The sequence below is a fragment of the Chiloscyllium punctatum genome, chromosome 22 (genome assembly GCF_047496795.1).
Source record: "Chiloscyllium punctatum isolate Juve2018m chromosome 22, sChiPun1.3, whole genome shotgun sequence".
NCBI lineage: Eukaryota > Metazoa > Chordata > Chondrichthyes > Orectolobiformes > Hemiscylliidae > Chiloscyllium > Chiloscyllium punctatum.
In genome coordinates, this window is record NC_092760.1 from 39,954,770 (window position 1) to 39,980,578 (window position 25,809).

Sequence of the window (25,809 nt, forward strand, 5' to 3'; positions counted from 1 at the left end):
TTCGTCGTACGAGTGTGGTCACTACTTCAAACAGTATGTAAACAGTTTAAGGCAAATCAGCTGGTAATTCTAAATTAATTAGAAGTTAAATTTTTTTAGTAGCATAAAGAGTCTTTGCTAAACTTGCAAATATCAATGAGAAGGCTCACAACACGTCTCACTTTAAAAAATAAATCACATTGATCTTTTATACATGAAATCTTTTAAAAGTCTGATAAATCTTGTGAATAAGTAAAATTTATAACTTTTTAAGATAACTTATTGGAATTAATATCACTTTCTAAAATGATGCTTCTGATCAAAATTATTGTAGTTTGAAATGTTTACATTTTTAATTTTGTCGTTATGTCCCCTAAAATTGACATTGTAATTCCTTTTTTAAGAAGATTTCCCCAATTATATTGAGTTGCCTTTTTGCTGCTGCAGCCTGCTTTATAACTTATAATGTCATTGGTTAATTATTGTATCCACAGCTGCCTGCCATTTTACCCTATATTAGACTACTCTGCTTGACCTTACTCTATTCCATGCTTGGAGGAAATCCACCATCAAGGCAGCCAAAACTCATACTGCTGGAATTGCCTTGAGCTCATGAGACAACTTATTTGATGTCAGCCACAACATCCTGCTGATAAGTTAAAATGAGACAAGCGAAGGACGCTTACGACAAAAAGAGGATAAATAATAGTGAAGAACAAATCTAGAAAGTCTAAAAAGGAGTTAGGAGGCAAACAGTGTGAGAATAGTTTGGCTTGCAAAAAAGGAAGCCAAAAGCTGCTTACAAATATTGCAAGAAAGGGACACCAAAGGAAGAATGGGGCTATTACCAAAAAGGAAATATTTTTGTGGGGGTCGGGATACTAATAAATACTTTGACACTGTCGTCATTAGTGAAGCCAGACGCAATATGACAATAAAGATGTAGAGAGAAGGGAAATTGGATAGGATGAAAGTAAATAACAAGAAGTTCATAAAAAGATGAAAGCCCTCAAAGTGGAAAAGTCACCCAATCAGGGTGGAATGCATCCTTCAAGGAATAAAGAGTGAACAGACATTGGCCACAATGTTCAATCCTTCTTAGATTATGGGACTGGTGTCAGAGGACTGTAAATGTTACATCAATTTTACAAAAAAGGACAAAACTCTCAAATGCAATACAGTCAGCTTACTAGAGATGATAAACTGGGATCTGGGAAAAGTATGGTTAATAAACGGTGGTCATTGAAGGAAAATCATACTTGACTAACATGATTGAATGATTGATGAAGCAGCAGGTGAGGATCATAATGATACTGCAGTTGGTAATGTGTATATGAACTTTCAAAAGATATTAGAGTTCCACAATAAAGCCTTAACAGCTTAATTAGATACCATGGGACAAAACATACAATGCATAGGAGTTAAGGAATTATTTAGGAACAAAAACCAGAGTACAGAACACGAATATTGCTGTGAGAGACATGCTATTGAAGCTTTCACCTTGCATTCATCAGAAGAATGCCAAATTGCAAATGATCATAACAACTTATACCATAAAAGATAAGGAATGCTGATAGATTGGCAAGTTGACTCTGTTGTTCTAGATACTGCCAAAGAAAGCAACAGGGGATTACATGCCTCCACATGCTTCCAGGTAATTCTAAAGAAAAGGTGCAAAACTTGTACATTTTTCATTTGTTTGGAGAGAACAGTTCCCTGCGTTTGAATGTTCTAACAAGTGTAAAAGTGCAATGTTACAAACTCAACTAATTTTATCAAATTAGTTATTCTTATAATGATTAGCACGCTCAAGGTTTATTCAGCAAGTGCGACCTGGTTGTGGGATGATGTGTACAAATTGTTATTTGGTTTGGTTTTTGTAATTACAGGTTCATTGAATACAGCTTCTACTGTGTCTACTATGAACACCTGGAGGAACTTGTAGCCAAAAGAGAAAATGCTGGAAAATTTCAGCAGGTCTAGCAGCATCTTGTCAAAGGTCAGTTAGACTCGAAACGTCAGCTCTTCTCTCTCCTTACAGATGCTGCCAGACCTGCTGAGATTTTCCAGCATTTTCTCTTTTGGCTTCACATTCCAGCATCTGCAGTAATTTGCTTTTAGTTATGGAGGAACTTGTGGTTTGATTCAGCTAACTAATTGATGGGACACATGGTTTACCTAACTTGGCTAATTTGGTTGGAAGAATAGGAAGGCAGAATATTTTTTATTTGTCAACATTTTTTAAATGTTGGTTTCATAAGAGATTTTGCTGATAAACTTACAAAGTTATCATACAAGATATAGCAAGCAATTAGGAAGATTAATGGTATGTTGGTGTTTCTTGTACGGGAACTAGAATACAGAAAATTACATCTTGCCACAATTATCCAAGACCTTGGTGAAACGACACATTGGGTACTATGCAGCTTTATCTCCTTATCAAAGGCAAATATATTTCTGTGGAGGCAGTGCCACAAAAGTTCACTAGATCAATCCTGGAATGAGATATTGAGTAGGCTTGGCCCACACAAGCTAAAGTTGAAATGAATGAGTGGAATTTTATTAAAACTTCTGAGAAGCCTTATTGGAGTAAATGCTGAGAGGTTATTTCCCCTGGCTAGAGAGTGTAGAACTAGGGACATCTCAGGTTAAGGGGTCAATAACTCAAGAAGAATTTCATCACACATTGAATTAGAAATCTTAGCATTTTCCACCACAGAAGACTATGGATGTTCAATTATAAGAGTACACTCAAGGCTGAGATTGATAGATTTTTGACCTCTAGGAAATCAAGTAGTATGGGGTCTGGTGACAAATTATAATGGAGGTCAAAATCAGTTTTAATCTTATTGAATGGCACAAGGGGCTTAAATTGATGCACAACCTATTTCTACTCTCATTTCCTAGTTTAGATTTTGGCTGATTTAACTGGCTTCCAATTCCCATACCTTAATTTAAAATACTTGCCTTTGTGTTTAGTTCCCTTCTTAGCCTCGATTCTCCAGTTTCCTCTTGACTTATCCTATCTCCCACAACCAATCTCTAAAATCAGTTTCACGAACTATAACCAGCTATAACTAGAACCCTCTTCTCTCTTCACTTTGTCTCACCATTGGTGTTTAGGCACTATATTCTAAAACTCATGCCTAAACCTTTTTGTCTTTACCTGAAGACTATCTTTAAGGCCTACCTCTTTCTTCAAACTCTTCGGAATGTCACTGAACCTTTCACACACATTTTCTATCATGCACTGAGGGGTTTGGTTTTTTTGTAAAATTGCTATGTAAGCACAAGTTCGCTGTTAATGAAATAGCCATTATTTCTAGTATTTTCTGCTTTTAACATGAGTTTTCAGCTTGTTCTTGTTTAAAAGTTATCAGGTTTAATGCACATGTTCTCTCTCTCGCTGCCTTCACACAATGAGATCTATGTCCCAGTTCTGACAAAAGCAGAGCCAGAATCATTCCAGAATGTCGAAACAATTTATTGATAGTATTCTCCATATGGATTGAACAACACAAAATATAATCTATTATAACAACTTTTCATGTAGAGCACCATGTTTCCTTTAAATGGAGAGGGAAACAAAGGAAATTATCCCGAAGACAACAGCTTCAGATCACAATCAATTTGATCTCATGCTCTTTTACCAATCTCACAAAATATGGGGCTACGTTCTCAATACCTGTCTTAGTACTTCTTTTGTTTTCTAAATTTTATCCTGATACTGACTCATACTGTGGTTATGTTTCACAGTTTCTGGTAGTGTTCTGCCCAACTGATCAATTTTAAAAATAAAAAATTCTTTCAGGAATTGTGAGCGTATCTATCAAGGCAAGCATTTGTTAGCCACCCCAGCTACCCTTGAGAAGGTAGTACTGACCTACATTTTGGAACAGCTGCAGTCTATGTGGTCAAAGCACCTATATAGTGCTATTAGAAAAGTGCTGTTATAAGCAGCAGGTTGCGTATTCTCAATCCTGGTCATTTGGTATGAACTGTCCAATTTGGCAATACAGAGGGAAGAATAAATTTTAGAGGAGGCATGGAAGATCACCAGGTATCTTCAGATGAGTCTATCAATGACTCACAGGAGGAATCTGAGGGCGCACATGACTTAGGCCACATCTGGAATACAATGTACAGTTCTGTTCTCTGCACTGTAGGAGGGCAATGATTACTCTGGAGAGGGTAAAGAACAGACTCATTAGGATGTTGCCTGGGATAGAGCATTTTAGCTATGAAGGGAGGCTGAATAGGCTGGGGTTGTTTGCTTTGGAGTAGAGAAGGTTGAGGGTGACGTGTTGGAAATAGAGAGTCATGGACAAGATGAATAGAAAGCAATCTTCCCCTGAGTCAAAGGGACAATAACAAGGGGGCATAATTTTAAGGTGAAAGGCAAGAGGCTTAAAATGGATTTGAGGAAAGGCCTTTTCATCCAGAGGGTGGTGTGGGCCTGGAATGCACTGTTTGGGAGGGCAGCTGAGGCAGGAAACCTCACAATCTTTAAAAATTACTCAGATGCGCATTTGAAATGTCATTTCATTAAAGGTTATTGGCCTAATTCTGGAAGTAGGGTTTGTGGAGATTTAGTGGTACAGACTTGATGGAGCAAAGAGCCTCTTCTGCACTGAATGATTCTGTGATCCTATAAAGCTAGTTCAAGAAATTTGACCCATTAACTGTGAAAGAATTGTGCTATTGTTTCAAGTCTGGATGATATGCAACTTAGAAGACAACTTAAGGTAATTGTACATCTATGTATCAGTTAGCTTTGTGCTTCCAGGTTGTCGAGTTTGTGGGTTTTATTCCTGAATTTGGATAGGGAGTATTTGTAGGATAGTTTAATTGTGAGATTCATCACAACAGAGTGCAGGCCTGTCCTTATACATCTAGAAACCTTTCTTCAGAGATCTCCAGACAGCAATCAGGAGCAAAACATCAGGTTTCTTTTTTTTTTATCTCTAGCTCCCTGGTCCTGAGATCAGTTTTTGCATTCCAAGTGCACTCTCACTTCTGATACTAGTCAGGAATACAGCAGACAAGTTCTGATTTTACAGTTTAACCAAGTAACAAGTGACATCTTCAACCAATATACTAAACAAAAAGCCCAACTTTCACCAGGCCAGGGAGCTGATTGGAAAGCATTATAAATCAAGAATTAAGAAGTTTAAGATCTATAATGGTGCATCTAATATCTTGAGGAATTCAATCTCTAGTTTGGCTCTTCAGGAGAAGGATAACAAAGATAATCTGTGAAATGCCTCAGAAGAAAGCTCTTGTACCTTCTGGCATTGGTTCACACTTTCTGGGTACTATATATTGCCCTCTCAATGAATGGGTGGTTGCCATAAGGTTGAACGAGAATGTTAGAACATCCAGGATGGGTCATTTTCCTGCCTCATTTTTTCCACGTGGTTGTTTTCTTACAAAGTTTAATTCTACTTTGGTCCACTGTCTGGCTGGTTGAAAATGGTAAACAATCAAGACAATTCCAGGAACAAAATATTATTGCTTATTTTAATTGATCATACCTGAGCAAGATTAGGATTGTAATTTGCCATTTCTTGTCGAATACAGTGCACTGAATTAATGATATCCTGGCTAGATGTGTAATGTTGAGACTGAACAGGCGTTGGACCATGGAAATATCTAAAAGAAAAACAGAAAGATGATTGAAACTTACCAAACCTGAAGCTGTACTTTATTTTAGTTGCATAAGAAGGAGCTGTTGCCAGAACATAAGAAACATGATACCGAAGTCTCTAGGATTTATGGTATCCCTAACTTTTCAAACTTCAATCCAATGCAGCTCACTTAGAGTTTCAAAGAATTACATAAAGAGGTTCCACACATTTGTCCTTTTTACAAAATTAACATCTGCAAACAAGATAGAATGCACTTATTACAGAATAAATTGCAATGGCCCTAATTATAGGGACACACCATATAGTGCAAGATAGACCATCTTTGCTGCTTGATTTGCTTACAATTTCTAGTTAAATTTTTGTTTAGATATGGCATCAGAGAAAATTTTGTTCACTAGTATAGTTTGAATTAGTTACTGCCCTCAAAGATTTTATTGTTATTCGAGTTATTCTACACCATCAGGACAGATTTGTCATTAAGATGATGCAAATAGTCCACAGTCGAGCCTTCAATTTTCAATTTAACTGCAACAATTACATTCCCTCCACAAATGAAAAGAATATTAATACTTATGACTTTACAGTATTGATAATTAGCCTGATAAATCAAACAATTGCTATTCACCCAAGAAACAAAGAGAACCTAAATCCAGTCCCAAGCAGCAAAACAAAAAAATTAATAGGTTCATGAGGAAAAATACAAATTTTAAATGATTACATACAAGCAGCTTTTTTCCACTGCACAAACTCAAATTCAGAATGTCAGATCATTTTTTGCAGGCTAAACGTAATCTTATACTGGAGTTACTACAGGGAATTATACTATTTATTTTCACTCTTTGTGAAGCGCACACATTCAATCCTGCCTCATGTGCCCACTCTCCAACATTGTTCATCTTTTGCAGTTTTCTCATCTTCAGCTCATTCTCTTTAGATTCTCATTTTACCAACGTCCCCCCCTCGAACTTGTAAAGATTCTCAGCATTTTTTAAAATGGACTGTCTTATGGAGATCTTTTTCATGGATTTCACGTCTTCCAGTCCAATGGTACAAGTGTGAGGTTTCGAAGACAATTATGTTTTAGGACTACATCTTTTGTTTTGTAGGAGTTTTATAGTTTGGGACTATGTCTTTAAATTTCAGATAAATAAAACATGCCATATGATATTCTGGAATCACTGACAGTTAATCTGTGCACATCAATTGTTAAAAATCAAGATGAGAGCCGTCAGATTTTTCTTGAGATGGAGATATTGTATAGTTACCTCTGAAGGCAATGACAGCTGTTTCTAAGTCCACAATAAGACATCTCCTAGAACCCAGAAAGATGCCATTAATGTCACATTGGAAACATTTGTGTCAGAGCCTGCTCCTTTATTTCTAACATAAAAGATGGCTGTGGTCAGAGATAGTTCATTAGCATTTCAACTTGAATATAAAGCTAGTGCTCCTCTTGTCACAGAGGATGGGGTGAAGGAAGACATTTTAATGTCAGATTGCAAGCCTTCCCTAAAAACTTCACAAAGAGAGGGGACTTTCAGGTCATGTGGTATAGATGGGCAGCACAAAGAGACAGATGTTAGCCAGGACAGCAATTTAAACAAATAAAAGACTGACTCTGTTGTTCACTGTGTGGAATATGGGTGGGAACTCTTATCAACTGACAGATCAAATTTGTGCAGAGCTAAAATAATATTTAAAGGTTTGCCTTGCTGAAGATAAAGAGTGTGTCCCCAGAAACCACTTGTGGTGGAAAATAAAATAGCAAAGAAAAAGAACAGAAGTTAATGTCACTGGACTAGTAACCAGGAGACCAAGGCAATACTGATTAGGTTAGACTCCCTCCAGAGTGGAAACAGACCCGTCGGCCTAACAAGTCCACACCAATCCTCCAAAGAGTAACTCATCCAGACCCATTTTCCGCTGACTAATGCACCTAATACTATAGGCAATTTAGCATGGCCAATTCACCTAACCTGCACATCCTTGGACCGCGGGAGGAAACCCACACAGACCTGGGGAGAATGTGCAAACTCCACATAGCCAGTCGCCCAAGGCTGGAATCGAACCTGGTTCCCTGGTGCTGTGAGGCTGTAATGCTAACCACTGAGCCACCATGCCGCCCACCTCTGGGGAGGTGGGTTTGAATCCCACCATGATAGATAATAAAATCTAAATTCAATCACTGATCAGTGATTGATAAAAACTATTCTCATAGTACTCATTGTCATGAAGCAATTGTCATGAAAACATATCCGTTTCCAGTTCACTAATGTCCTTTAGGGAATGAAAAATCAGTCATCCTCACCTGGTCTGGCCTTCATGTGACTCACTCTCAGCAATATGGCTGACTATTAACAACCCTCTGAGGTGAGCTAGTAAGCCACTGCCAAAACACTGGATAAAAATACTGAAACTGGACAGACTGACCTGGCATCAACCAAGGCACTGGAAACAACAATGGCACACAAAATGGAATAGAGTACAAAAGCAAGGAGGTTATGCTAGAACTTGGTGGGTGGTGGAAATCTGTTAATCAGTACCTGAAAAGGTGGTCGAATCAGAAATTCCCATAACATTTAGATCATCAGACCTTAAGACATAGAAGTAGAAGCTTAATGTCAGAAAGTTTTCTGATTCAGAATGTGGATGTACCTACTAGTGAAGGTGCAAAACTTGACCTACTCTTGGGAATTAAGCAGGGCAGTGACTGAGGTGTCAGTGCGGGACCACTTTGGGGCTAGCGACCATAATTTTATTAGCTTTAAAATAGTGATGGAAAAAGATAGACCAGATCTGAAAGTTGAGGTTCTTAAGCGGGAAAGGCTAATTTTGATGGTATTAGACAAGAACTTTCAAAAGCTGACTGAGAGCAGATGTTCATAGGTAAAGGGACTGCTGGAAAATGGGAAGCCTTCAGAAATGAGATAACGAGAGCGCAGAGACAGTATATTCCTGTTAAAATAAAAGGAAAGGCTGGTAGGTGTAGAGAATGCTGGATGACTAGAGAAATTGAGGTTTTGATTGAGAAAAAGAAGGAAGCATATGTCAGGTATAGACAGGATAGATCAAGTGAATCCTTGGAAGAGTGTAAAGGCAGTAGCAATATACTTGAGAGAGAAATCAGGAGGGCAAAAAAAGGGACATGAGATAGCTTTGGCAAATAGAGTTAGAGAATCCAAAGGGTTTTTATAATTAAGGACAAAAGGGTAACTAGGGTGAGAATAGGGCCCCTCAAAGATCAGCCTTTGTGTGGAGCCGCAGGAGATGGGGGAAGATACTAAACGAGTATTTTGCATCAGTATTTACTGTGGAAAAGGACATGGAAGATATAGGATGTAGGGAAATAGATGGTGACATCTTGAAAAATGTCCATATTACAGAGGAGGAAGTGCTGGATGTCTTGAAATGCATAAAGGTGGGTAAATCCCTAGGACTTGATCAAGTGTACCCTAGAACACTGTGGGAAGCTAGGGAAGTGATTGCTGGGCCCCTTGCTGAGATAGTTATATCATCAATAGTCACAGGCGAGGTGCCAGAAGACTGGAGGTTGGCTAACGTGGTACCACTATTTAAGAAAGGTGGTAAAGACAAGCCAAAGAATTATAGATTGGTGAGCCTGACATCGGTGGTGCGTAAGTTGTTGGAGGGAATCCTGACAGACAGGATTTACATGTATTTGGAAAGGCAAGGACTGATTAAGGATAGTCAATATGGCTTTGTGCGTGGGAAAACATGCCTCACAAACTTGATTGGGTTTTTTGAAGACGAAACAAAGAGGATTGGTGAGGGCAGAGCAGTGGACGTGATCTATATGGACTTCAGTAAGGCGTTCAACAATGGGAGACTGGTTAGCAAGGTTAGATCTCATGGAATACAGGGACAACTAGCCATTTGGATAGAGAACTGGCTTAAAGGTAGAAGACAGAGGGTGGTGGTGGAGGGTTGTTTTTCAGATTGGAGGCCTGTGACCAATTGAGTGCCACAAGGATCGGAGCTGGATCCACTACCTTCCGTCATTTGTATAAATAATTTGGATGTTGACCTAAGAGATATAGTTAGTAAGTTTGCAGATGACAGCAAAATTGGAGGTGTAATGGACAGTGAAGAATGTCACCTCAGATTACAATGGGATCTCGATCAGATGGGTCAATGGGCTGAAGAGTGACAGGTGGAATTTAATTTAGACAAATGCGAGGAGTTGCATTTTGGGAAAGCAAATCTTAGCAGGACTTGTACACTTAATGGTAAGGTCCAAGGAAGTATTGCTGAACAAAGAAACATTGGAATGTAGGTTCATAGCTCCTTGAAAGTAGAGTCACAGGTAGATAGGATAGTGAAGGCGGCATTTGGTATGCTTTCCTTTATTGGTCAGAGTATTGAGTACAGGAGTTGGGAGGTCATGTTGCAGCTCTACATGACGTTGGTTAGGCCACTTTTAGAATATTGTGTGAAATTCTGGTCACCTTCCTATCGGAAGGATGTTGTGAAACTTGAAAGGGTTCAGAAAAGATTTACAAGCATGTTGCCAGGGTTGGAGGATTTGAGTTACAGGGAGAGGTTGAATCGGCTAGGGCTGCTTTCCCTGGAGCATCAGAGGCTGAGGGGTGACCTTATAAAGATTTATACAATTATGAAGGGCATGGATAGGATATATAGACAAAGTCTTTTCCCTGGGGTGTGGGAAAACTAGAACTAGAGGGCATAGCTTTAGGGTGAGTGGGGAAAGATATAAAAGAACAACAAGATATAAAGTGCAACTTTTTCACACAGAGGGTGGTGCGTGTATGGAATGAACTGCCAGAGGAAGTGGTGAAGGCTGGTTCAATTGCAAAATTTAAAAGCCATCTGGGTATATGAATAAGAAGAGTTGAGAGGGATATGAGCCAGGTGCTGGCAGGTGGGACTAGATTAGGTTGGGATCTCTGGTCGGCATGAACAGATTGGACTGAAGGATCTGGTTCTGTGCTGTATATCTCTATGACTCTAAGTTGGCCATTCAGTCCATCAAGTCTATTCCACCATTCAATGAGATCATGGCTGATCCGATAATCCTCAATTCCACTTTCCTGCCTTTTTCTCATAACCTTTAAGTCCTTTACTGATTAAAAAATCTGTCAATCTCAACCTTGAATATACTTAACCACCCAGCCTCTACAATACTCTGCAGTAAAGAATCGACTGCACACCAATAAAATAATTAAAGGACAATTGGAAACAACATTTCTGCATCTACCCTGTCAAGTGTCTAAGAATCCTGCATGTTTCAATAAAGTCACTCTTCTAAATTCCAATAAGTACAGGTCCAAGTTACTCAACTTCTCTTTATGAGATAATCCCTCAATACCCAGGTTGTACTGAGTGAATTTCTCTACACTGCATCTAATGTCAGTATATCTTTCCTTTGATGAGGGGACCAAAACTGTTCACAGCGGTATTTAAATACAGAATTATATTGCCATATATTTGAAGGGCCAAAAGATTGAAAATGGGATTAGTGCGGTCATAGGTTTCACAGAACTCCATAGAATCCCTACAGTATGGACAATATGGCCCATTAAGTCCACATTGACCCTCCAAACTGCATCCCACCCAAATGCGCCCTTACCTATCACTATAACCCTGCATCTCCTATAGCCAACTCACCAAGCTTGCACATCCTTGGACACTATAGCATGGCCAATCCACGTAACCCACACATCTTTGGGCTGTGGGAGGAAACTGGAGCACCCGGAGGATACCCACGGAGACACAGTGAGAATGTGCAAACTCCACTAAGACAGTCTTATGAGAGTGGAATCGAACCTTGGACCCTGGCACTGTGCGGCAGCAGTGCTTACCACTAAGCCACCATACCACCTCCTTTATTGACCAAGGATAATGATAGACTGAATGGGCTCTTTCTGTGCTGTAAATATCTATGAGCTTGACAGAGTCAAAGAGATTTACAGCACGGAAATAGACCCATCAGTCCAACCCTTCCATGCCGATCATATATCTTAATTTAATCTCATCTCATATGCCATCATTTGGCCTATGTCACTCTCAACCCTTCTTATTCACATACAAATCCAAATGAGTTTTAAATGTTGTAATTGTACCAGCCTCCTCCACTTCCTCTGGCAGCTCATTCCATACATGCACCACCCACTTCTGGACATTGTGTCAGAATTGGGACGATTGCCCCACAGACTGTTCAACCAACAACCTGAATTAGACATACTGATAGAATCACACTATACAGATAAGGTCCCAAACACCACCATCACTGTCCCACCTCACTGTATCTGCCCCAGTTACAGGACAGACCCACCAGAGGTGGTAGCACAGTGGTATACAGGTGGGAGGGAGAAGCCCTGGGATATTAACTCCAGACTTCAGGAATGCCATGGCATCAGGCAAAGAAAGCTCCTGCTGATTACCACCACTGTCATCCTTCAATTGATGAATCGGTACTCCGCCATGTTGAACATAACCAGGAAGTGAGGATAGCAAGGTCACAGAATATAATGCAGGTGGGGGATTTCAACTTCTACCACCAAGAATTGCACCACTCTGTGCTGTGCCGGCCAATTTCTAAAGAGCACAGACTGGGTCTGCAATCAGTAGTGAAGGAACCAACAAGAGGCAAAAATATACTTGCCCTCACCAACCTACCTAAAGCAGATTAATTTGTCCATGACAGTATTGGTAGGAGAAAGACTGCATAGCCTTTGTAGGAATACCCCTTCCTTTGCATTGAAGCTACCCTCTGTCATGTTGTGTGGCACTACAAGTGCTGATTGAGTTAGATTTCCAACAGAACTAGCACATCACGACTGAACATCCATGAGGCACTGTGAACTGTTAGCTGCAGCAGAACTATATTCAACCACAATCTGAAACCTCAGCCTGTCCTATCCCCTAATCCACCAAGTGAAAAAAAAGACATTGCCGTTTAAATGTTGCCTGCTATGGAAGGTTGCTGAATCAGTTTAAATTACAGATGCATGTTTGTGCCATGTATAATTTATTTATCAGTGTGGGGTCTCAGTGCCTTTCTATGAACCTACCTGTCTGCTTTCTTCAAATTTAATGCAACTGTCTTCTTTGAATTCTTCTCTCCCAAATCTTCATACTCTATCGCTTCCTGCAGCTTCACCTTTCAAAAAAAAAAGCAAGAAACAAATTTTATTACAAACAGTAACATATATGCTCATATTCAATTGCTGCTCTCTCCTACACTGCCAACCACTCCATCTGATTTAGGCACTCCGATCCACTGAACCATCCCCCTCAGCAAACGTGTAATGATACATTGCTTTCTAATTTTTCTGATCCTTTTCAGACAATTTCTAGTTGAAGCAAACTCCAGTTTGACTAATTTTAATTATCAGTTCACCAGCTGGGAAATGTAACATGTTTCTCTATTAGTTTTAAGGGAAGTTCAGTCTTTGAACCAGACCAGTGCTTTTCAAATTTTTTCCCATTCTCACTTTTTGATGTTCAAAGCTGGTTGTGACCCCAGATCTAAAAAGGTTATCTGTGAGGGTCTCGGTGTATTGCCAGAATAGATGTCTGTAAGAATGGAGTGGCTCCAGGTTTGGATGCCTGTTCGAGTAGGTATGTGTACAAGTGCATGTGCATGTATGTGTGTCTATCATGCCTGTAGGAACAGTGGAGGTTTCAGGATTGCAAATATCTATTACCAGGTATGAGGGAGTAATGCCTGTGAGAGGAAGGGTAAAGGGAGGTGCAGGAAGAATGACTGCATGTGAATGGGCGAGTGCTTGGTGATTGCCACTGCGGAATGCCTGAAAGAGGATTGTTTGGGGTATGGCTGAAAGGGGTGAGAAGAGGGGAGGGAGAAATACCTATGAAGAGAGAGAAGAAATACCTATGAAGTGAATGGGGAAGAAATGCCCGTAAATGGAGAGGGGAGGGAGCCAGTAACAACACCTGAGATACACGAGGGAGAATTACCTTGAGGGTGGTGGTGAAGACAATACCTGTGAAGGTGAAATGGAAATGTTTTGGAAAGGAGGAGGGGTTGTCTGTGATAAGAGTTTGGGAGAGGAAAAAGAGAAAACACCCATGACAAGAGAGTGTGAGGAGGAGGGGGAAAGAGAATGCGTATGACAAGGTGAGGGACAGTGGAATGCCTGTGTGGGAAGGTGGCGGAGAGATGTGGGAATATCAGTGGGAGAGTGCAGGGAGAATGAAAGACCTGTGCTACTGGCATAAAGAAAGTTCCTGAATTTACAAGATGTTTAAGTAAAAAACATCCCCCTTTCCATGAAAGGATTCTGGCCTACAACTTCACTATTAAAAGTAAGATTTAAAAGGTGCCTTACAGCTGTTAGAATACAGGTGGAACTCCACACACAGACATTGCAGCCTTGGACCTTTACACCCCCCATTCCAACAACTTGAGAAGGCCATAAATAGGTCATTTGAGCAATAACATTTTAACTTCTTGGCCACCACCTCAGTCATTGAAGCTTCAAAAAGGTGACAAGGGAAGTCAGGGATAGCATAAAAGCAAAAGAGAAAGCATATAATGCGGTGAAGATTAGGGATTAGGAAGCTTACAACCAAAGGGAAAAGATTAAATAAATAAGCTAGCCAGTAATATAAAGGAAAACTCTAAGAGTTTCTTTAGACGTATAAAAGGTGAGAAAGGAACAGAAATGGACATTGAACTGCTGGAAAATGACGCTGGATAGACAATAGTGGGGAACAAGGAAATGGTTGAGGAACTGAATTATTTTGCGTCAATCTTCCCACTAGGAGACACATGTAATATCCCAAAAATTCAAAAGAGTCAGGGGCAGACTTGAGTATGGTGGCATTCACCAAAGAGAAGGTGCTAGAAAAACTGAATGATCTGAAGGTCAATAAACCACCTGGACCAGATGGACTACAACCCAGAGTTCTCAGAGAGATAGCTGAAGAGACAGTGAAGGCACTAGTGGTGATCTTTCAGGAATTTCCAGAGTCAGGGAGGATCCCAGAGGACTAAAAAAATCATTACTGTGACACCCCTGTTACAAAGGGAGTAAGGCAAAAGACAGAAAATTACAGACTGATTAGTCTGACCTCGGTCATGGGTAAGATTTTGAAATCCATTGTGAAGGATGGGACTTTGAATACTTGAAAGTGTATGGTAAAATAGGGCAAAGTCAGCATGGTTTCATCAAAGGGAGGTCACGCCTGACAAATCTGCTGGAATTCTTTGAGGAATTAGTGAGCAGATCAAGGAGAGCCAATGGATGTTATCTATCTGAATTTCAAGAAGGCCTTTGATAAGGTGCTGCACAGGAGGCTGCTGAGTAAGGTAAGGGCCCATGTGTTAGAGGCAAGGTGCCAGCATGGATAGAAGATTGGCTGTCTCGCAGAAAGCAGAGAATGGGGATAACAGGGTCTTTTCTCAGGATGACAGCTGATGACAAGTGGTGTTCCACAAAGCTTTTCACTTGATACATTAATGACCTAGATGATGGCTAGGTTTGCATACAATACAAAGATAGGTAGAGGGACAGGTAGTATTGAGGCGGTGGGGAGGCTGCAGAAAGATTTGGTCAGATTAGGAGCGTGGGCAAAGAAGTGGCAGATGCAGTACAACATGGGAAAGTATGAGGTCATGCACTTTGGTAAGAAGAATAGAAGCATAGACTATTTTCTAAATGGAGAGAAAATTCAGAAGTCTGAAGTGCAAAGACACTTGGGAGCTCTTGTCCAGGATTCTCTTAAGGTAAACTTGCAGGATGAGTCAGTAGTTAGGAAGGCAAATGCAATGCTGGCATTTATTTTGAGTGGATTTGAATATAAAAGCAGGGATGTACTTCGGAGGCTCTTTAAGGCTCTGGTCAGACCACATTTCGAGTATTGCATGCAGTTTTAGGCCCTCATCTCACAAAGGATGTACTGGCCCTGGAGCGTGTTCAGAGGTGGTTCACAAGAATGGTCCCAGGAATGAATAGCTTAACATATATGAGGAATGTTTGAAGACTTTGGGTCTATACTCGATGGAGTTTAGAAGGTTGAGGGGGGGATCTAATTGAAACTAACACAATACTGAATGGCCTGGACAGAGTGGATGTTGAAAAGGTGGTTCCATTGGTAGGTGAAACCAGGACCCAACAGCACAGCCTTAGAGTAAAGGGAAGACCATTTGGAACAGAGATAAAGAGAAACTTCTTCAGCCAGAGAGTGGCGAACCTATGGAATTCACTGCCACAGAAGGCTGTGGAGGCCAGGTCATTGAGTATATTTAAGATGGAGATAGATAGGTTCTTGATTGTCAAGGGGATCAAGGTTTATGGGGAGAAAGTGAGAGAATGGGGTTGAGAAACTTATCAGCCATGATTGAATGGTAGAGCAGACTCAATGTGCTGAATGGCCTAATTTCTGCCCCTATGTCTTATGGTCTTAAATAACTGGACTGTAAAAGCAAGATCAGAAATCAACGTTCTCACAGAACATAAATTTCTATAGGAGAAATATTGGAAAGCGACACTGTAGTGTCGAAATGAGTAAAATGTGGTTTTTCCAGAGTATGAAGAGAAAACGCAATTTCAACAGGATCAAGAGCGTGGTGCTGGAAAAGCACAGCAGGTCAGGCAGCATCCGAGGAGCAGGAGATTGATGTTTCGGGCATAAGCCCTTCATCAGGAATGAGGCTTGTTGGCCAGGGGATACTGAGATATAAATGGGAGGGGGAATGGGGCTGGAGTATGATTGCTGGGAATGTGATAGGTTGATGAAGGTGTGGATGGAAGCAATTGGTTGGAGAGGAGGGTGGAGCGGAAGGGTGGGAAGGAAGGAAGGTAGACAGGTAGGACCAGTCAAGGGGGTGGTGTGGAGTTGGAGGCTTGGGATTGGGATAAGGTGGGGGGAGGAGAAATGAGGAAACAGGTGAAGTCTATATTGATCCACATGTAAGCAAGATGCCAAGTTCAGGTAAGTCCTATTTTCAATAAAGTTGGGGAAAAAAGATATGGGCAAAATGACCCCACATCAAGCCACTATATAAAGTTAAGTTAATTGAACCATAGAATATTCATTGCATATATTTAAGACACAGGTGGATAAATTATTTTTAGGCAGAAGAAATAAGTGTCATCAGGGAGAGAATTCAAAACAAATCAGCTATGATCTTATTGAATAGCAGAACAGGTTCAAAGAGCCAAAAGATTTACTTCTGCTTCTTTATCATATATTTGCTTGTAGATATTTTGTTCCATTGCCAATAGTGTGGAAGGAGGGAGGGATTTGGAAATGCAGCCTCATAGGATATAAAGACTGCACCTGAAGTAATTAAAGGTATAAAATAGGCTAATAAAATTCTCAATATAAACATAAGATATTGGAAATAGCCAGTAGGTCAAGCAGCATCAATTGGTTGGAGGGGAGGGAAAGAGTCAATGTTTCAGGTGATTGCCAGCATAGAATTCTGGATTTTCCCCCTGAGCTATAAAATATAAAAGCCAAGAGGTAATGCTAAAACCTTTACAAAATCTTAAGACTTGTTAGAGTAGTGACAGAAGAGTTAGGCTTTACATTAATGGAGATTATTTGAAGGTCTGAAGATAATACATCAGATTCACTGCTCCCTAGTCTGTGGAAGCACCAATAGGAAGGCAAGTTAAAAAGATTTTTTTTTCATTCAAATGAGATGGATGATGGAAATATTTAAATTTCTGAAAAGATGGGCTAGTATAAAATACAGAACATTACACGGATTGAGATATAAAGGAGGAAGGACCATACAAACAAATACGGGAGAGGTTTAAAACAGACAGGATAAATTTCTTTAGAATTGTGAAATTCACTTGCAGGGCAAGTTGTGAGATAGAAACAATGACAAAATGCAACATTAGATCAGACAGGTAGAGAAAGAAAGGGACTGAAGGAATTTTGCTCAAGTGGAGCTGACTTACAAACTCAGGAGCAGGAGCCCTATGCAAAGTAAAGAAACTAATTGTAGTGTCTTGGCCACTATCAAAGCTGAATCATCTAACACAGCTGAATAGTAATCAAACACAGGAGCTTTAATGTTTGCCTAACTCAGTCTGTGTAAATCGTTGCAGAACCTTGACAAATGCAACCGGGATTTATTTTACAACCGATCATGCTGAAACAAAATCTTCAAGTGAAATGCAAGTAAGTCTTGGATAGACCATTTTATTAATTTAAGGCTTTATTCTGAGCTTGTATTTTTACTTGTTGTTGATTGTCATCTTGACTATAGTTCACTACACACAAATCTGACACCAGAATGGTACCATTGTTTTTACCTTCTTGACCGGTGGCTGGAAGCAGTCTGAATCACGGGAATTACCATCAGTGCTGTTGTTCTCATTGCTCTGATCGTTTTGAGTTTCTCTGAAGGGGACACACAGAATTACATTACATAATTGCCCTCCACACACAGAATTCCTCCAACTCTGGTCTCTTTTCATCCCTTGTTTCTCTAATCACATCAGTAGATTCGGTAACTACAACTACCTGGGTGCCATCCTGGATTTTCCTTTCAAAGCCACACTGCTTCCTCACTTATCTTTCAAGATTCTCTTGAAAATGAATCTCTGGCTAATCTTTTAATCAACTCCTTCTGCTCTCACCTGCCCCTTATTGGCAAAGTACCCTATGCTTCTCATGGCTCTGCAAAACACTTTGAGATATTCCCCTACTTTAAACATACTACATAAATACAGATATATATACATTGTTTGAGAATGTTATGTTATCAACAAATGGTGACAAGAAATGTGTGATGGGGAGTCGTACAAGTTATGAAATGCAGGAAATGAAAGTCTTCAGACAAGGTCACAACTAGTGCAATATGGACAATGGAATCAAAGTGTGCAGGTGTAACTTAATTACATATCAAATGCATTCTTTTTGTCATAAATTCTTTATGCCCACACACAATGAAAATTAACTTTGTAAAGTTGTCACATTATTATGCCCTCCTGCTAGTGGTTGGTTTAATGAAAAGACTTTCCTTATCAACTCCAACTTTAAGAACCAGAAATCCAATTGAATTTAGGCAACTCATCTTCTTCTCTGTATTTGCCAATTAACCCCCATATCTTTGACTGTCCCATTCAGTGTTAGAAATTAGAATGTTTTTCTCATGTTTATGTCATTAACCTCAAACAATTTTGTCAAAAAATGCATGATATAATTAATTTGCTTATTTTGTTTGAAAACTTAACATTATCTGATATTCTCTTTTATCTTTCCCTATTTGCAACTTTATAATGAGTAATTTTCGCACACTTGGGCATACATATCCTGTTCTGTTCTGAAAATCATGACATAACTGTTACCTCAACAGATCCTTCAAAATGTGCTCTCATTCTTCAAAGCTACTTTGAAAGCGAGTGAACTGCAAGTGCATATTACTGAATGAAATTGATAGCCTAGAAAATTAGGTAAATTGTATCTATTCATGGAATCAGAACTCAAAGAAAATATCAGGTTGTAATCGAGATTTATGGGAGAAGCAGAGACCTTTGAATTTTAATGAAGGTACTAAAAGTTTTTTTTAAAAAAAAACAGCCAATAAATAAAAGCAAATGTGAAATATTGTTTTAAATATTTCACTAAATGAGGAAAAATGACAGACAATTTATCTTAGAAAGCATTTTGAGTAACATTTTGTGGTCTTGCGAAAAGCAGCACTACTACAAGCTCAATGAATGATCAAATTCACATTGGAATTTCCCCTCAGTGTATCAGCTAGTGGCATGACAGAAAACAGCAATAGGAATTTCCCATTAAGTCATCATCCAGTTCTGACTGTGAACAGGAAAGTGTTGACGCATTATATTGAATGTCATATACACAAGGAAGTAACGTTCTGATGGATTTGGCAGTTGGCGGTAAAGAAACTGCTCATGTGGGGGCAGGCCAAAAGGACTAGAGAAAGTTTCCAGCCCATGCTCAGTCATCCCAAATAGTAACTTAGTTGAAGGCCCTGTGATTATAAAGGTAAAACTTAGCCTGAGATCCAGCTACTGATCATTATCTAAAACCTCCATTAGAAAATGTACGAAGGTGGCTGGTGGTCAAACCTGACTGTGATCTCAACCACAACAGGTTTATTTGCAGGAGTTGCCACGTGTCTGTGCAAAGGGGAGTGGAGGGGAGTTTGTGTTGAACTGATCACTTACTGAACTAACTTGTTGTCAATTCATCACAAAATAATTATGACTCCTGTGGTTATGTTAGTAGGTTAAAGATTCTGAGAAGCAAGTTCAAATCTCACCACACAGGAAGAAATTTAAATTCAATTAATTAAAATAAATCCGGAAAGAAAAACTGGTAAATAATAGTGATTTCATAATTACCTGATTTACACCTTTCTGGGAAGATACAATGTATTTCCACAGTCTGGCTGATGCAATTCCACAGCAATGTGGATTACTTAACCGTCTACTGAAATGGCCTAACAAGGCATTCACTTATATTCAAGATGACCACTCAACACTATTTTCTCAAGGGAATTCAGGAAAAGCCCTGCCAGTAAAGCCCACATTCCTTGGATTTTTTTTAAATATAAAAAAATTAACTAAAAGCTATGAATAAACTTGCAAAGGAAACCAGAGGAAATTGCATTGATACGTACTGTTTGCGAAGGACAGCTGCCAGAACCATGGCACTATGATGATTGAAGCGACGGATAATAGCAGCATTGCTGCTTTCCTTGTTAGGTTTGGAGGATGTAGGTGCTGAGGATCCATAACCCTGTGAACAACATTTTTTTTTGCTTCAGTAAAACAGTTAGATTAACAAGTGAATACAAATCTAAATATAAAATTTAAAACTAAGTTTTTTACCAATCCATTTTTTTCTCTACATTACACATGTCTGAGAAGAAACATCATAAGTCATGAAAATAAACATTTGCCCTTTATTGAGCGTTCTACTACCAGTCCAAATACATGCATTGGGCTCTAGCTGAATAGATCCAGCCCACTAAATAACAACGTAATTAATAAATAATCACAACAGACTATATCTGGTCTACAATTATGTGGCACCTCATAATATCCAGCATATCACATTAATTTACTTTTGAAATGCAGGTCATAACGTGATATAGGTAATCTACACAATTTACACAAGATTTCAAAATAAATTGAATTATAGCTTAATCAGCTTATTAGGATGGTGATTAAAAGAAGAATTTTACCCAGAACTGGAAGAATGTCTGCTCTTCTTCAAAGTAGAGATGTTGTTCAAGATTTATAGCGCAGGTGCTGGATGTCATAGTTGTGGCTGTATTCACCAAATTAGGAAGTTGATTTGCAGACATTTTGTCCCCTGTCTAGGTGATAGCTTCGGTGCTTTGGAGCTTCTTGTGAAGCACTGCTGTACTGTCTCTTCTAGAATTTATTTGGTTCCATTCCTGCTGCTTCCAGCTGCCAGTTCCATTTGTACTGGCCAGTATATTGGGTCTAGGTCTATGTGTTTGTGAATGGGGTCTATGGATGAGTATCATGCTTCTAGAATTTCTCTGGCTGTCCTCTGTTTAGCTTGTCCTATAATCGTTGTGTTGTCCCAGTCGATTTTGTGGTCCTTGTCATCTGTGTGCATGGCTACTAAGGACAGCTGGTCATGGCGTATAGTGGCTAATTGATGTTCATGGATGTGGATTGCTAGTTGTCTGCTTTTTGTCCAAAATAGTGTTTTGTGCAGTCTTTGCATGGAATCTTGTAAATTATGTTTGTCTTGCACATGATGGGCATAGGGTCTTTTGTGGGATATCCGTTCTTGTCTCTACAGTGTCTTCTGGCTGTACTAACCAAGGGACTCAACTACAACCATAGAGATGCAAAAACAAGAGACTTCCTAGCTGCACTGGAATGTTTGCTCAGATCTAATGGACTAACCGAAGAGACACAGCAAGTAGTCAGACAAATCATTGAAAAGCCAAATGAACAATCTTAACACCAAAGACAGAGAAGCCCTAAAAACACTCAAAATGACAAGAACATAATCATAGTACTAGTGGACAAGGGCAGAATGACAGTTATAATGAACAAGACTGGATATATTCAGAAGCAGAGAAACCACTTCCAGATACCGACACCTACCTACAGAGGGAATGTGACCTCCCCCCCCCCCCAATCACAGCTAACCAATAGAATAAACAACACACCACGGAACTGACAAACCAAAAGGCTGATAACCGTGATTGACCAACCAAGGATGAAATCGGAAAGCAACAACCCCAAGACTTTACTGATTACCCAAGGTACACAAAGCAGACAAACCAACTAGACTCATTATGGCACTCCCAGCAACTCCATCACATAAACTGGCAAAAGAACTTCAACAAAAACTGAAACATTTTATCAGTGGATCCAAACATTCCATACAATCATCATAGGAATTCCTAGGCATCAAGAAGATAAACATAGACAAGGATGAAGCAATGGTCTCATTTTTTGTAAAGACACTGTTCATTTCAATTGACAAAACTCTAGCCACAGAGACAATAGCCAACCTTCTGGACAAACAGAACAGACGACACAACGGGGAATCTATCAACAAGGACTGCATACTCTAACTACTAAACCTGTGCTTGACGAGAGACTTCACATTCAATGACCAAATATGAACAGATCAATGGAACACCTATGGGCTCACCCATTTCTGGGGTCATACCAGAAGCAGTGATGCAAAGATTGGAACAAACAGCCCTCCCACAAATCCAACCTAAACTCTGGATCAGATATGTATACGACACTTTTGTTATTGTTGAGACAACAGAAATCGAGAACACACACTACAGTATCAACACTATGCTCACAGGGAACAGACTCACGAGAGAAGAGGAAATCAACAAACAACTCCTATTCCTGGATGTGATGTTAGAAAGGTGAATGCACCACAAAGGAATACAGAAAAGCCACACACACACACCAACAAGATCCTGAACTACAATAACCACCCAAACACACACAAGAGAAGCTGCATTAGGACGCTGTTCAAAAGGGCTACAACACACTGCAGCACTTCCAACCTGCGAAGAGAAGAGCACCTCTACAGAGTCTTTGCAAGAACAGATATCTCCGAAATTTCATCTGCAGATGCCTGGCAGACAAACAACACAACAAGGAATTGTCACAACCTAACTCACTAGCCATGCTCCCTTATATAAATAAAGCCTCGGAAATGACAGCCAGATTTCTCTGACCACTTGGATTCATGACAGCCCATAAACCGACAGCCATGCTCAAGACAATAACTCACCAGAACAAAAGACCCCAATACCCATCATGTGCAAGACTAACGTAATTTATAAGATTCCATGCAAAGACTGCACAAAACACTATTGTGGACAACAGGCAGACAACTAGCAATCTGCATTCATGAATATCAACTAGCCACTAAATACCACGACCAGCTATCCCTAGTAGCCATACACACAGATGGAAAGGACCACAACTTCGACTAGACAACACACCGATCACAGGACAAGCTAAACAGAGGACAGCCAGAGAATTTCTAGAAGCATGGCACTCATCCACAGACTCCATCAACAAAAACATAGGCCTAGAACCAACATACAGGCCACTACAACGAACCACCTGAACCGGAGCCAGAACAGCAGGAATGGAACCAAATAAATTCCAGAAGGAAGTACTGCAGCACTTCATAGGAGGCTCCAAAGCACTGAAAATGTCACCAAGACAGGGGACAAAATGCTTGCAAATCAACTTCCCAGCTGAGCGAACATACCCACAACTACAACAATGATGTTGGTCCTTTTGTATCCACCTCAACAGATAGTGCCATATTAATAGAATGAAGAATAATAGGAATAGGCACAGAGATAGGCCTTTGGATCCATCATGTCTGTGCCATCCATTATGCTGCTCTAAACAAATTTCATCTGACTTTCTTAAGGCAATTAGAGATCAGCATTGATGCATGAATTAATAAAAAAGTGCATTGATACAATGCCTTTAATTAAGAGGCAGTCCTGGGGTGGTGATGGCCTGGTGATATTATTGCTGGTTTGTTAATCCACAGGCCCAGGTAAAGTTCTGGGGACCCAGGTTCGATTCCCACTAATTAAGAGTTTAATGATGGCCATGAATCCATTGCTAATTGTTGGAAAAACCTATCTGGTTCACTAATGTCCTTTCGGGAAGTAAACTGTCATCCTTACTTGCTCTGGCCGACATGTGACTCCAGACCCACAGCAATATGGTTGACTTTTAATTTGCCCTGTGGGCAATTAGGAATGGGCAATAAATGCTGGTCTGGCGAGCAATGTCCTCATGCCATAAATAAATAAAAGAGACTCACTATCTCCACCTCTTTAACAGTGCCTCAGCTCAAATGCTACTGAAATGCACACTCTGTTATTTTATACTTCCAGACTTGGCTACCTCAATACATTCTTGGCCATTCTCACAACTGGTACATTCCACGAGGCCATCCAAAACACTGCTCTCCATGCCCTAGTTAGTTCTAAGTCTCAGTCTCGCATCACGCCTGTGCTTATTCAGCTATAGATTCCCAGTTAAACAATAGCTTATTTAAAATTCTCATCCTTGTCACATTCCTCAAAAGGATCAATCATCCTTATCGCTATAATCTTGTCCACCTCTACAATACACCAAGATATCTATGTTCCACCAATTATGGCCTCAAGGCCCTAAAACACAGGGATTACCTCCTTAAATCTCTCTTTCTCTCCTCCTTTAAGACATTGCATAAAACCTATCTATTGGATGATGCTTTGGTACATCTTCTCCTTACATCTAGGAAGTAAATTTTGCCAATGATCTATTATTTTACTCCATTAAAGCCACTAAATAGATACGAATTGTGTTGTAATTGCAAAAAAAAAGTCCCAAGGCATTTATAGGATGATATTATAAGATTATATTAGTTGATAATAGGAACTGTGACCAAAAGCTTAGTCTGAGGAGAAAGTTCTAAAGAACACCTTAAAGGGCATTAGAGGATTAAGAGGTTTAGGGAACTTTGACATCTTTGGTGTCTTGTTGGTACGGCTGCCAGCAGTAGAGTAATAAACATCAGGCTCAGAGGAGCACAGAGATTCTGTCAGGTTGTAGAGGCAGCTGCAGACATAGGGAAAAGTGATATCATAGAATAATTTGCAAGTAAGGAAGAGAATTTAAATCCACATATTATCTGAACAGGAATCAATGTAGGTAAGAAGCAAGCAAGTAAAGAATGAGAGATGAAGAGGACTTGTTTTAAGTTAGGATAGAATAGAATAGAGTTTTGGATGATAAGTCCATGGATAGTGCAAGATAGGAAGCCAACCACCAATGTGTGGCAATAGAGAAACAGGATCTGTTTAAAGGAAGGAACAACAAAACTGAACTTATTATTATAATTAGATCTCATGAACACATATTAAGTAACTAACTCTCACTATTTGCCATTACTGCAAGTATCACCTACAAAGACTTATTATATATGAAGCATGCTGACTATTTTGGACAAAGTAAAAATCACACAACACCAGGTTATGTTGTGTGATTTTAACTTTGTTCACCCCAGTCCAACACTGGCACCTCCACATCGTGACTATTTTGGACACATCCTCTGAACATTCCTTTTTGTTTTTCCACTTCATTTGCCATGGTCTTTACTTGGAGAGAGGATGGCTTCCATGAGCTGCCATGTAATTAAATAGCTCAAAGTAGAATTTTAATAGTATAGTTAGTCCTACTGTTCAGTCTTCCATTCCTATGGAGGTCACACTCATACCTCTCTTAACTTTCCACATCCCCACTCCTCCCATATGTTTCTGTCTGAAATCAGGTGTATGCACACTCATTATCAAAAGAGGCCTTTATGTTAAGTGATTAACTGGGATAGTGAAAGAGAAAAACATAGTATTACAGTTTGGAACTCCGCATGCAGATTAATCTCTATTTTCTAAGTTATCATGAGGACAAGGATAATGATTGAAGAGTTGCCCGTTGCCTTCCCCTACTTGATACACTGTACCCTGGCAAACTGCTTAAAAACAGAAGTACCTGCTATAATTATACCTTCATGGTATTGTACACATTATTCACGTGACCACTCTCACCTTTGAAAATGTAATGCTCACCTCACCCAATGATTTGTCCTCCAGCGATGTCAAATCCACCAGAGGGTTCTTCACTCCCTGACTAACCAGAGTCTTCAAACC

The 25,809-nt window shown here is 39.7% G+C and overlaps 1 protein-coding gene across 1 annotated transcript in view; it reads right to left on the reverse strand.

Moving 5' to 3' along the window:
• gtf2h1 (general transcription factor IIH, polypeptide 1) overlaps positions 1-25,809 on the reverse strand; it is a 71,229-nt gene that overhangs the window by 17,416 nt on the left and 28,004 nt on the right. The window contains exons 8-12 of the mRNA XM_072592088.1: positions 25,729-25,808; positions 20,245-20,363; positions 17,906-17,993; positions 12,680-12,768; positions 5,514-5,631 (exon numbers count right to left, since the gene is read on the reverse strand). Of these exons, the coding sequence (XP_072448189.1) occupies positions 5,514-5,631; positions 12,680-12,768; positions 17,906-17,993; positions 20,245-20,363; positions 25,729-25,808 (494 nt within the window). The remainder of the gene's footprint in view (positions 1-5,513; positions 5,632-12,679; positions 12,769-17,905; positions 17,994-20,244; positions 20,364-25,728; position 25,809) is intronic.